This window comes from Scylla paramamosain, chromosome 47 (genome assembly GCF_035594125.1).
Source record: "Scylla paramamosain isolate STU-SP2022 chromosome 47, ASM3559412v1, whole genome shotgun sequence".
NCBI classification, from domain to species: domain Eukaryota; kingdom Metazoa; phylum Arthropoda; class Malacostraca; order Decapoda; family Portunidae; genus Scylla; species Scylla paramamosain.
This window is the reverse complement of record NC_087197.1, coordinates 829370-842603: the sequence shown is the minus strand read 5'-3', so window position 1 is coordinate 842603 and position 13234 is coordinate 829370. Positions and strand designations below refer to the sequence as shown.

Below are 13234 nucleotides of genomic sequence, written 5' to 3'. Positions count from 1 at the left end.
TGAGACAGCTATTCTGAGATGGTGACGCACCTTCAAAAGTATTTAAGGTCACCATCAGAAAGTATTAAAACCAAAATGCAAAGGATCAAGGCCAGTTTAAGGAATTGCAGAGTCATTCTTATGCTCCTTCTTCCTCCTCCTCCTCTTTTCATCTTTTCTCTCCTGTACTATATTGGACTGTTAAATAATGGTAAGAATGCCAATGAGTAGTATGGTAGAGTGAGTGCCTGGCATCACCATTACTGCTACACACACCATCACACCCCCACTCACCACCACCATGGCTACTGTAGTGGTGAGGCAGGCGGGGCTGACCAGCATCACTCGGGCCTCAGAGATCACCCCAGCCTGACTGGTGACATGGTGGCTTGTGTCTCCCTGAGTGTCCAGCCAGAGCTTTGATCCTCAGCCTCCCCTCCTCATGGCTTCCACTTAGATCAGCCTATCAGTGTTTCAAATTCAGCTCCACCACTGGGAAATTTATCTGCAGGGAATAGAACTCATGGCAGGACACTCACTGCATGCCTTGCTGTCACCAATTGGGCAGAGATGATCTGGGTCTGAGTGAATGTTGGCTGGCCTTCACTACCCTGCCACTCCACCACCACACCCATCACCATTGATTGCTACAGCCATCCACACCTCCACCAATACTGCTAAATTATACAAAATATGTAGGTGAGAATGAACCAATGTACACACACACACACACACACACTGCAGTACAATATGCAAGCAACAACACATCCATAGTAGAAGACAAGCACACACTATCAATAAAAATTAGTTCTAGGCACAGACACACCCAACACACAAACAGTGCCACCCATAAAGGTAACACTCCTGGACACCAGGTCACACACGCACACACACACCACTGAGACACACCCAACACAAATCCAGTTGGCTCTCAGCAACACCAGCACCAACAACAACACTCCACACAAACACAGGGAAGAGAACACTCCTAGACACAAACATCCACGCTGCAAACACACCACCCACAAAGATTACAGCCATAGACACCACTCGCCACACACGCACCACCACGACCACCTCTCGGCGCCCCGCAGGTGGACATCTTGGAGGTGAGCCAGGCGTTCCCACACCAGAATGGCGGCGACAAGCCCGTCAAGAAGCGGCACATGATCACCTCCAGCAGCGTGGACGGCCGCCTCATCACCACCATCAAGGCAGCGGCGGCAACAGGTGTGCCAGAAGATTCAGAACTCTCAGACTCTGACAGTGATGAAGAGTCCACCTCCCTCTCCTCCGTGGACGACGATGCGCTGAACCACGTGCCATCCCCGTGGCTCAAGCGCGACACTCCTGACTCAGCCTCCGTCTACAGCGAGTGTGAGTGTGTTTGTGTGTGTTTCAGGGAGGGAAAAAGTGTTTATTCATTGGGGTACTTCACCAGTCTTAGAGGTCACATGATACATTGATAGACAGAGCTAATGACAGCCTGATGTGTGGGTAAGACTGAGACCCAGTCATTGACTCAGGGAAGACAGTAACTGCTTGGTCATCTGAGAAACCCTTAGTGTTGTGAGCAGGGTGTGAATCCCAGCATGTTAAATGACAGCTGGAGGTGATACTGTGTGACCTAGTGAAGTGTATGTGTATGTGTGTGTGTGTGTTTGTGTGTGTGTGTAGTTTTCTTGCCAAATCAGTCATCATCCTGTTATTCACCCTCACACCCTCATCTTCATCAGTCTTATCTGTCAAAATGTCTACCTACATATTAGTGTATATGTGGCTTTTTCATCAAATGACTCTCAATTTGTCCTATCACTTACCCTCTCCCTCATTGTCTGTCTATCAAAACATCCACTATCTATCAAAACATTCACCTATTTATCAAAACATCCAATATCTATCAAAGCATCCACTTATCTATCAAAACATCCACCTATCAAAATATCCACTATCTATCAAAACACCTACTCATTCCCCTCATCATCCCACAGCTCCCCCGGTGAAGAAGAGGAAGATGATCACAGACGAGGTGTCGCTGCGGGTGCCTCTGATGTATGGGTGGCGACGGGAGACCACCATGCGGACCATCACCCAGTCTGGGGTCCGGGGCGAGGTGGTTTATTATGCCCCCTGTGGCAAGCCTTTCCGACAATACCCTGACATCATGAGGGTAAGCAGTGGTGATAGTGGAGCAGTAGTAATAGAAGTAGAAGTAGTTGTAGTAGTGATATTGGTGGTGTTAGTAGTAGTAGTAGTAGGAGGAGGAGGAGGAGGAGAAACTTTTAAGGAAAGGAAGAGAGAATTACAGTAGAAAGATATATAAAGAAAGAAGGGGAAGAAGAAAATCACCATTAGAACATCACTATCACCACCACTCACCACCTGCCTCCTTTTATCCCACAGTACCTGGAGAAGAACGGCATCACGGAGGTTACTCGGGACAACTTCAGCTTCTCCAGCAAGATCCCCATTGGCGAGTATGTTGAGTCCGGCACACAGGTCCGCCACTCGGAGAACGACATCCGGGACAAGATCAAACAAATACGGGAGCAGAAAGGGTACAAGCCACAGCGGAAACACGAGTAAGTGCTGTTCTTTCTTGGGATTGATAAGTGAAGAGGGAAAATAATGAAAGCAATGTGTCTTTCTTTAAACTTGTGCTTCCTGGTCTTTGATATTCCTCACCATCCATTCCTGTCCTCACCTCCCCGTTGTCCTGGCAGGGATGGGAGAGACGCCCTGGAGATCGAAGCGGAGGCAATCCTGCGACGCCTGGAGGCTGAGGAGGAGGCAGAAAAGGCAAGGAAGGATCTCATGAGCCAGCTAGAGGAACAACACCAGCTGAGGTAAGACACCCACCACTACCCTTGTGCCCCTCTGGTATTTGCTGAGTCGATGGTACATTTCTGCATCTGCTTCTTCAATGTTGTGTGTTCCTTCAGTTTTGACTCTGATCTGCTGGCAGTCTGCTTAAAAATTTTATGTTGGATACATTCTTAGCAGATTGAAAGGTAGATTGAGGGGAGACACTTGATGCAGTGGAAGTGAGTTAAGTTATTTGCAGGATATGGGATTTGAGTCAAGTTTGTAGTGTTCCATCTTTTAAAAAATGTTGGTTTATGGCTCTTGTCGAGAGGTGTGGATGGTTGTGGCACACACTTGGCACATTGACCTAATGTTGCAATGTCTGTTCTATACTGGCTATTAGTATTTCATTTCAGTTTCTTATTTCTCTTTAAAATGAAGTTGTGATATTAGCTCTTCTCTCCTTCTTTTCCACATTCTCTTCCTTCAACTTTGTACTGGCAAGAAATGGTGTTCCTCTTGCCTTATCACTCTGCTTCATCTCTCACGTGGCATCTCTTCCTCCACAGACTGCAGAAGGAGCAGGAGCGAATAAGGAAACAGGATGAACTCAGAAGGGAGAAGGAGGTGCGCTTACATTCGCTTGGTTTATCTGTTGCGTTTGTTATTCATGTTGTGGCAATCATCACCATTATTCATTTGTGCATAAATTTCTTTTTGGCTCAGTGTCACTTGCATTGCTTGTTTATTTATTGTTTGCTTCTCTCATCTGGGCAGGAGTTGAGGAGGCAGAGGGAGGAGGAGAACAGACAAAGACTTTATGAGCAGCTAAGGAAAGCACAGGTGTGTATTGCTTTACTTGATGTTAATGACCTGGATTGTTCACAGCACTGAGGCATCATATCCTTTTCAATTACAACTCATGACCCCTTGCTTTTCCTTATTTAGATGTCACTTCTTTTTAGTTTCCACTCATGATCCTTGTTCTGTGTGGAGACATGACATGTTTTCACTATGTACTCTTGACTCCTTCCTCATCTAGGCATCATGTCATTCCAACTTGCACTCACAACCCATGTTCTTCCTTTCCCTTGCAGGAGAGAGAGCAGGAGAAGCAGAAGCAGAAGATATTGAAGGAGCAGGTAAGTCAGACAGTGTTGCGTACCTTCCTTTCCTTCTGTCATGTCACTTAACCAGTCACACAAGACTGCTCACTCAGCCAGTCAGTGAAGTAGCTTTTGTACTGTCTTGAAATAACTAGTATATTTAGCTGGTCATCCCCTGCCCTCCCCATGCCAACACCAGGGAACACAGAGCCAGACACATCACCCCACCCCTCACCCCTCCACCACACACACAAGGGTTAACACTCCATCACTTTGCAGAAAAATGTGCCTTGTTGAAATATTATATACGTGTTGTTCGGGTGTGCGCCGCCAGTGCCCACACCACCTGCCTTCCCTCGATAGCATAGCAACGTGAGACTGCCGTCTATGTCTCTCTCTTTGTCTCCCTCTCCCGCTGTCTCTCGTCCCAGTCCCTCACACACCCTACACTTGTATTAGCCCTTGTTGCCGTGTCAGCCCTCCCTTGCATCCCTCGCAGCTCCCTCTGGTAAGTGTGGCCAGCCCTTCCTCACATCAGGATGCAGCATTGCTTAGGTTTGTGATGAGGGCTGGAGTCATCACACTGAAAGACACTTGTGGGGATTTTGTTTCCAAGTAGCATTGATTTTTTAATGTAGTTGAGTGTTTGTTTTTGTGTTTTGTATTTTCACATAATCTGTGGTGCATTTTACAAAGGAGAATGGAGTGGTTCTTTTGCTTCCCTCCTATAGTTAAAAATGGCATTGATTTTTTGAGAGTAGAACTGTGAAGTACTCATTTCTTGCCTTTATATTTTCATGTAATCTGTGAAGTGTTGTGCAAAGTCATTTATTTTTAATTACAGGAGAGTGGAGTGTTTTTTTTTTGCTCCCCTCCTTTAGTTTTTTGACAAGGTGATGCTGTGAGTTTGGCTTTTAGAGAGGAGCGTGTGCATCTTTATGAGAGAGAGAAAAAGAGAGAGAGAGAGAGAGAGAGAGAGAGAGAGAGAGAGAGAGAGAGAGAGAGAGAGAGAGAGAGAGAGAGAGCAGGGGAAGAAAGCATAGGGTTGAAGAGAGAGGAAGAGAGGAAAGAATAAACAAAGAGAGAAAAGGAAGGAAAAACAAATGGAAATAAGAAAAAGGAGGAGGAAAGAAGATGAGTAGAAGGGAAATTTTGTTCGTGGAGGCTGGTATGGCTGGGCTTGAGTGTGCAGTGCTAGTGACCCTTCTGCCTGCCCCTGACACAGTGACACCTATATGAGTGACTAGATGGCTTGCTGAACAGGAATCACACCATGAGCACTGAATAAGCATAAGGAAAAGTCACAGGAGAGAGGTAATGAGTCTCCAGGCAGTCACACAGCTCTCAGATAACACAGCTTGCTTCAGGGGCGCTCTGCTGGTGGTGTTTGTCAGTGTGGCAGAACCTTCTCATCCACTAATAAGGAACAGCAGTGCATCCAGCAGGTGAAGATGTGTGTAGGTTGTGTTGTGTTACTGCTGTCCATCGTCACACTCATCATCAGTAACACTTGAGTAGATAATGCTTCAGTTGGTAACTTGTGAAGGTTGTAACACAGTAGTTCATGTCACATTCCACCACCACCACCACTACCACCATCGCCACCACAAGTCATCTCAAAATATCAAAACATATTCTCTATTCAATGGATTAATCAGCCCACAGTAATTTTTGTCAAGCTCATTTCCTTAGCTAACACAAAACGAAAACATTGACTAATTGATTTCATTTTGTAGTTTCAATCTGTGATCATGCAAGAAGCAACCACTCACTCTTACCTGCACACAGTGAATGGGGAAACAAAACAACACATTTTCCATATAAATATTCCCTATGTACAAGACACAGGAAGTTAGTGGAAGGAAGACCAGAGAGAGATATGCGTGCACGTGTGTGTGTGTGTGTGTGTGTGTGTTTGTGTGTGTGAGAGAGATATAGACAAAGTAGAGTAACCATACTAATACAGAGAAAGCTGTAGACAAACAAAGCACCAGTTCTTTGCTGTTATGTAGAGGAATCTAGGTGTAAGTAGTGCATTCACCAGTGTGCACTGATAACACCGAAGCAGGAGTGGTGACCGTGTGTCCCTCCATCTGGAACATTCCTCACCTCACCCTCGGCTCCTGTCACCCTCTAACATCTCACCCACACCTCTTTCCACTCACCTGTTCACCGTTATCATTTGTATATTACCCTTAGGTTTCAAGATACTTATCCTTCAATTTTGGATAACACTTTCTTTTGGGATTGGCATCTCAGTGGGCCTTTTTGTAACCCTTGGCCAGCACCCCTCTTGTATAAAAAAAATTGCCTAGTGTGATAGCTGAGAAACACACCTCCATACCTCCTCCATAACCTTCCTTCATCCTCTTTACCTTCACCTCTCTCTGTCCCTTTCCTTCTTCCCGTCCTCTACCTTCCTCCACACTCTTGTACTTTATTCCTCTACTGCTCTTCCTTTAACTTCACTACCTCAAGTTTTTATTGAAGTGACTGGATTCCCTTGGGAGTGTTGGTGGAGGTGTTAACAGGAGTGCCTTTCCTTCCCTCCATCCCTCCTGTAGTCCCCACGTGTCCCTCCTGTAGTCCTTCCATTCCCTCCTTTCCTCCGTTCCTGTCCTCCTCTACAGACCTTTCCGAGCTCCCCAGAAATTGTCACATCACGCTGTTTGTGGTTCTTACTAATGCATATTTAATGTTTGTCGTCACATTTTCCTTCAGTATGTCACCCACCACCACCACCACCACCCACATTATCCTAGTCCTTGTGTGTCATTCCACTACCTGTCACCACCACCTAGTCATCACCATTCACCGCACACCACCACTGATGTACCACACATAGTAGATTTTAACATTTGATTGGCATGCCCCACAGTCTGTTTCCTCATTAGCCAGCCTGCCCCCTGCTTCCTGTGCCTGCCCTGCCCCCTGGTTCATAGAGGGCAGGGGAGGCTGGGCGGGAGTGAGGGGAGGGCAGCTGGCTGGTGGAGTGCCTTCGTAACCCTCTGACACGCTGACATTATTGTTCCACAGTTGTATCTACAGGAGCTCAACAAACAGCGTGAAATGCTCTACACTCTTGAGCTGGTATGTCCCTCCTCCACCCCTGGCAGTCCACCCACCACAGTATTTGGTTGTTTTTTTGCTCTTTCTCCCTTCCTTCTCATCATTTTCTCTAGTCTCGCTTCATTTTGCATCTCTGTTTAAGTTATTTTTCCAGTTCTTGGCTTTTTTTCTTTTCCTCCTTCCCTCTTATCCATTTCTCTTTTGCTTCATTTGCATCCCTACTTTTTATGTTATTTTTTCTTACTCTTTCTCTCTCTCTTCTCTTCTTTTTATCATTTTCTTCTCTACTACTTCATTTGCATCTCTGTTTATATTATCTTTTCCTGTTTGCTCTTCTCTCTCATCAGTTTCTTCTCTCCTGCTTCATTTGTCTTCCTATTTACATTCTTCTTTTCATTTTCCCCTGCTTCACTTCTGGTCTTGTTTAAGTTTCCTTCTTCACTTACTGTTTATGTTCTCTTATTCTTCTTTTCTTTTGTTTTCTGCATCACAATTGTCCTTGTTCACTTTCTCTTTCCTTCTGTTTTCTCCCCTGCTTTCTTTTCTTTATTCTTACTCTTCCTTCCTCTCCTTTTTTCATCTCGCTTTTTCTCTTCAGCCACATTTTAGTTTTTTTTCTTTCCTGCTTTCCATCTCACTCGTGGCTTTCATTTCCCTTTCCCTGCATACATCTTGTTCTCTTTCAATCTTGTCCCTCACTTCTGTTCTTTCTTATTATGTCATTGATGTTAAGCCTTCCTCTGTCATTCTCTCTTGGTACTGGGACACCATATGAACACCACCTCCCTCTCTCTCTCTCTCTCTCACACACACACACACTCACACACACACACACACACACACACACACACACACACACACACACACACACACACACACAGCCTCCACTTTGAATTATTTATCACTAGTATTTGTTCATTTTTGCATTGCAGTAATAGTTAGCATTTTTGAAGCAGTGCATTTTTAGGTGAAGGTATTGAAATTACTTTTGTGGCTTGAACAGAAAGGATCAAAAAGAACATAGTTATCTATTTACAAAAGAACAAATACAGACAGAAAATATATATAAAAAAAAAAACTCTTAATGCAAGTATTAATTTTATCTCTACGGATTGAAGCAAAAAGAAAAAATCAATACTGTATTCAAAATAACAAATACGAACAGAAAATATATCTATAAAAAGAACAAGACATACAGATATACTATTCTTAACACAAATAATACACCAAATTTTTTAAGAACATACTGATTTGGTTGACACTGTAATGAAAAGCACCTGTACTTAGAGAAGACCAGGATTAAAAGAGCATGAAGAAAACCAACTGAGGAAAGAAGATTGAAGGGAAGACAGAGAGTGACTGAGGGATAAAACTGTGGTAGAAATGCATTATAGGAGGCACAGAGGAAGGGGACAGAAACAACTGGAGGAGACTTGTACATGGTACCAACCCTCACTCAGCGGAAACAGCAAAAGGAGAAGAGAGAAGTGATTGGAGTCATGAAAATAGTAGTAGTGTTGGCTTTTGTAATTAGGTAGATGAAATTACTAAAATGATGTAGTTTTTTTCTCAAATACTACATACTCAGATAGTGGAATAACTACTACTGATAGCCAAACTACAAACTCAGGCCTTGTTTAGTGATTGGAGGTGTTATCATGGGACCTGACGATTGTTTGGTCTCAGCATCTAAAGCACTGAATCTACCTCCATGTCAGGGGTTCAGCACTAGGTAGGGTGCCTCTTGTGGCTGTGAATTATGGAACGGACTCAGTAATCAATTTAGTGCTTTAAGAAAAGATTAGACGGGTTTATGAATGGGGATGATAAGTGGAAATAGATAGGTAATGATTCATACAGGGACTGCCACATGTAGGCCTGATGGCTTCTTGCAGCTTCCCTTATTTCTTATGTTCTTATGAATCTATCACCCCAGTTAATGTCCCACTGTTTGTATGTGTCAAGGAGGGTGTGACAGTTGTTTAGTGTTAGCGATTGATGGATGGTTAGTGTTGGTAGCGAGAGGCGGTTAGTTAGTGTTGGTAGTGATGACAATGAGGGCCTTGATAGCAACACATCCACTCTCACAGACACACCTACAGTGACACAGTAGCAACACATTTCATGGTAACACTTTTGCTGATGATCTTTACATACATTTTATTTCATTAATTTTTCACCTGATATTAAAGTATGTGTTCCTCTTATTCCTTCCATCATTCCTTCCATTCTTCACAAGTTTCCCTCTACTTTTTATCTCACTAATATTTTTTTTCTTCATTCTTATTTCACTTGTACATATTTCTTTCCTTCCTTCCTTCCTTCCTTCCTTCCTTTCTTCCTAAATCTGTTTAGTAAAAGAACATATTTATATTATCTATATTCTATTCTCTTCTTTTTGTTTAGTCCAGCTGAGTGATTTCTGTTTTTCTACTGCTCAATATCCCTCATCCATTTCACTTCCACCTATATAATTATCTTAGTTTAACATAGGATCTCTCTCTCTCTCTCTCTCTCTCTCTCTCTCTCTCTCTCTCTCTCTCTCTCTCTCTCTCTCTCTCTCTCTCTCTCTCTCTCTCTCTCTCTCTCTCTCTCTCTCTCTCTCTCTCTCTCTCTCTCTCTCTCTCTCTCTCCAATACTGACGTCACGTGCTTAGTTAGTGCAGTGAGTCCCCTCTTTGTGACACCCTCAGCCTCCCTGCGTCATCTCACTGTTATGTTGCCTTGGGAAATACTGCATTTCTTTTGCTTCCAGCCTTTCCAAACACTGTCAGCAACCTTGAGCTTTTTGACTTTCCTTCTCTCTCTACCTCTATCTCTATCTCAGCTGCACTGTCAATATGAGTCATTTTGGGGACTTAAGGTAAATTTGTTCTCTCTGTCTCTGTCTCTATATTGCTGTCTCTGTCTTTGTCTTTCTGTCTCTCTCTTTGTAAAGTTATGACCTCTGCCCTGTACTTCAGTTATGATTCATTTGTACGTACATATGTAGTTATCTGCAATAGTTAGTCTTCATGAAGCAAACATCACTTCTCATTCCCACAGCAGAAAGCAGTTAATAAAGGTACCCAGTTACTGCTACTACTACTTCATCAACAACAACTTCTTACTACCATTACTACTGCTACTACTGCTGCCACTACTACTGCTGCTGCTAATCACAGTCACAAGCAGTCAGACGTAATACTCCAACAAGGCTCAGTTTTCTGGTTACGAGATTACGAGAGTTCACCAGAGAGAGTTTACCTGTAGGGCTTAACACAGAATCCAAACCTGTACTAGATTTAGCCATGCCTGAGCCACAGTGTGTATGTAAGGGAGCAAGGGGGAGGGCCAGCAGCTCACCATGCCCTTTGGTTTGGTAGGAGAGGGAGCGACGGAGGTACCATGGAGTCTTGGTGCGGGCGCTGGAGGGCAGGAAGCGCCATGAGGAAAGGGAGAGGAGAAGAGAGGAGATGAAGGAGGAAAAACGAGCCACCAGAGAGAGGTGAGTTGCTGTGTGTGTGTGTGTGTGTGTGTGTGTGTGTGTGTGTGTGTGTGTGTGTGTGGTGATTTACTCACTCACTCACTGATTTTTGTTTACATTCTTTGTGTTATTTATTTGTTTACTTATCGTATTTTTCCATTTTTTTGGTTTGATGTGCTATTGATTGTAATTGTTTTGTTATTGTTTTGATGTGTGAAGTCTGTTTTTTGTTATGATTTTTTATTTATTTATTCTATTTTATTTTATTTTATTTTATTTTATTTTATTTTATTTTCTGTGAATAAAATGTTTCCCTGTACACCTTCAGGAAACGGGAAGAGCGGTTGCAGGCGAGGGAACTGAACCAGCTGATGAAGGAGGTGAAGGAGGACATGGAGTTGACGGACCACACACCACTGCCTGATGCGCCTCGCCTGCAGGGTCTGCGCCTCCCACCTGAAGCCTTCGGGAACATCCTCATGGTGTTCGAATTCCTGCACAACTTTGGGGAGACGCTCGGGTTTGGTGAGTTGGGATTGGCTGGAGATTGTATTGTATGTGTTTGTGTTTCTTAAAACCATTGCTGTGACCAGTGATTTGTGTTACGTCAACAAACAAAAGGAGAAAATTGTCTTATTTGTAACTTTGAAACTTTCTAAAGCAAACATTTCTAAATCAAGGTTTACCAGTTTGAATTTTTCCTCTCATCAGCACTTCCTTCCCTCACCACTCACTCCTCTTCCTTGCCTCACCATTTTTTGTGCCACTCCAACTTTTCCTCACTGTAACCCTTCATTTTACAACAAATCAGCACCATGTCTTCCCCACCGCAGCATTGCCTCACCGCACATCTCCCCCCCACAGACATGGAGTCACTACCATCAATCCAGAGCCTGCAGATGGCACTCCTGAATGACACAGAGAGCGAGGAGGAGCTTCTGAGTGTGCTGTCCCACCTGCTGGTCTGTGCCATTGAGGACCCAGGCATTCCCTCGGCCCACCGCCACACCACCATCCTGGGACAGACCCTCAACCGCGCCGACATCACCCACGCCAACATCTCAGAGATCCTGCGTGTCTACCTCAATGCCAACGCCATGGGAGAGGTGCGAATCATCTACGGCCTCCTGGGCACGGAGAAGGAGCGCCGGGAGAACCCCAAGAAAGGGCAGGAGTGGGATGCAAGACTGGCGGAGATGGACGCATACAAGATGTCCCAGTGGCTCCTGGTGATGCCGTTCCTGGCCCTCAACCCCACGCAGAAGAGTGAGATCGTGGCGTACGTGTGCAACGAGCTGCTGCAGAACAAGGCTGTGGTGCGGCAGATTGAGGACTCCCTGGACCGCCACAATGGACTCAAGACGGAGAAGTGGAAGCTGGACACGCGGATCAGGAAGTGAGTGGATGACTGGTGTGGTGATAGAAGCAGCAGTAATACCAGCAGTCATAATATTAACCCATCACTGCCACACAACCAGCCATTATCACTTAAACCCCTTCACTGCCACAGCCTTAGCTCAGATTACAATAACTCATCAGTTTACAATACATTCCTTCACACTCACATAACCTCAGTGTTGTGATGCCTTAACTCACTTTAAAATGACTTAGTTCCTTTAATGAAAAAAATTATAAGGGGTACTAGACAAGGGCAACAAGGTATATAAAAAAAAAGGTCCATTAAGGTGTCAGTCCCTAAAGAAGAGCCAGATTTAAGTTTACAATACACTCCCTCACATAAGCTCAGTGCATGGTGCCTTCCTCCCCTAGGCTAAGGATGAGTGTGGCACGCAAGAGGATCTACAATGCAGCAATGCGGTCCATGATGGAGCACCGTGGCGGCGAGGACTCCAACATGTCCAGCGTGTCCTCCTGCCACGGCGGGGAGCAGGACAAGGCCGACGCCAAGAAGGACAAGGAGGAGGACAAGCTGGAGGAAGATGAAGAGGATGACGACAATGAGAGTGGCAATGACAGTGACAACATTGAGGAGATTCCCGATGAGGTGTGTGTGTGTGTGTGTGTGTGTGTGTGTGTGTGTGTGTGTGTGTGTGTGTGTGTGTGTATAAGGCATGTAGTTCTTTGTATCCTCTCTATATATATACCTCACACCACCAAATACTTTTATATATACATCCGTACATACCTGCATTTCTTAAATATGCTGGATCTTCTGCTTTTTCACACTTCTGTATATCCCTGAGTTTCTTCCCAAGATACACATAGATACCCTTTGATAATATACACACACACTTCCACTTGTACATCCTTATCTCTGTTTTGTATATGCTACTTTACACCCTGTTCTTTTTAGCTTCTTTCAGGATTTAACTACACTGATAAAATAAGAGGTATTTAGTTCTTTTCTAGCATCTGTAGCTTGCACCCATTCACCACTCACCACTCACCACTCACCACACTCACATAGGAGGACGACAAGCGGTTGAATGCAGACGACGCCTCCAAGACCCTGGACCTCCTGCAGCGTCAGATGAACCAGGTACGCCAAGACCTCTTCGAGACGGCCCAGCAGGTGCGCGGCTTCAACTGTGGCCAGGACAGGTACCAGGTGAGTGTTCCCTGAAGGATTGGACCCATTCTTCTGTAATACTTGAGTTTTATCCCTTATTGTTTTTTGTATGTGTCAGGTTGTAGATGTGTATGTTTGCTTTGTCTTTTTGTGTTATTTCTTTCCTTCTTTCTGTCGTTTTCTTTTTTCTTCTTGCCCATTCTCTTTTTCACTAATTTTCTCTATATCATTTTTCCTTCCATGTCACTTTTTTAGCTTTTCCCTTCATCCTTCTCTTCTT

General features: G+C 44.4%; 1 protein-coding gene across 6 annotated transcripts in view; it reads left to right on the top strand.

Annotated features, from left to right (window-relative positions):
• Nucleotides 1-13234, top strand: part of LOC135094841 (bromodomain adjacent to zinc finger domain protein 2B-like) — a 33877-nt gene that overhangs the window by 8665 nt on the left and 11978 nt on the right. For 5 of the 6 annotated variants that reach the window (XM_063995262.1, XM_063995263.1, XM_063995264.1 and 2 more), the window contains 13 exons: nucleotides 1074-1356; nucleotides 1971-2149; nucleotides 2383-2561; nucleotides 2703-2825; nucleotides 3354-3411; nucleotides 3562-3627; nucleotides 3882-3926; nucleotides 6927-6980; nucleotides 10324-10445; nucleotides 10753-10949; nucleotides 11289-11820; nucleotides 12195-12429; nucleotides 12853-12993. In XM_063995262.1, coding sequence (XP_063851332.1) covers nucleotides 1074-1356; nucleotides 1971-2149; nucleotides 2383-2561; nucleotides 2703-2825; nucleotides 3354-3411; nucleotides 3562-3627; nucleotides 3882-3926; nucleotides 6927-6980; nucleotides 10324-10445; nucleotides 10753-10949; nucleotides 11289-11820; nucleotides 12195-12429; nucleotides 12853-12993 — 2214 coding nt within the window. The remainder of the gene's footprint in view (nucleotides 1-1073; nucleotides 1357-1970; nucleotides 2150-2382; nucleotides 2562-2702; nucleotides 2826-3353; nucleotides 3412-3561; nucleotides 3628-3881; nucleotides 3927-6926; nucleotides 6981-10323; nucleotides 10446-10752; nucleotides 10950-11288; nucleotides 11821-12194; nucleotides 12430-12852; nucleotides 12994-13234) is intronic. The other variant, XM_063995265.1, reaches the window with a different exon arrangement.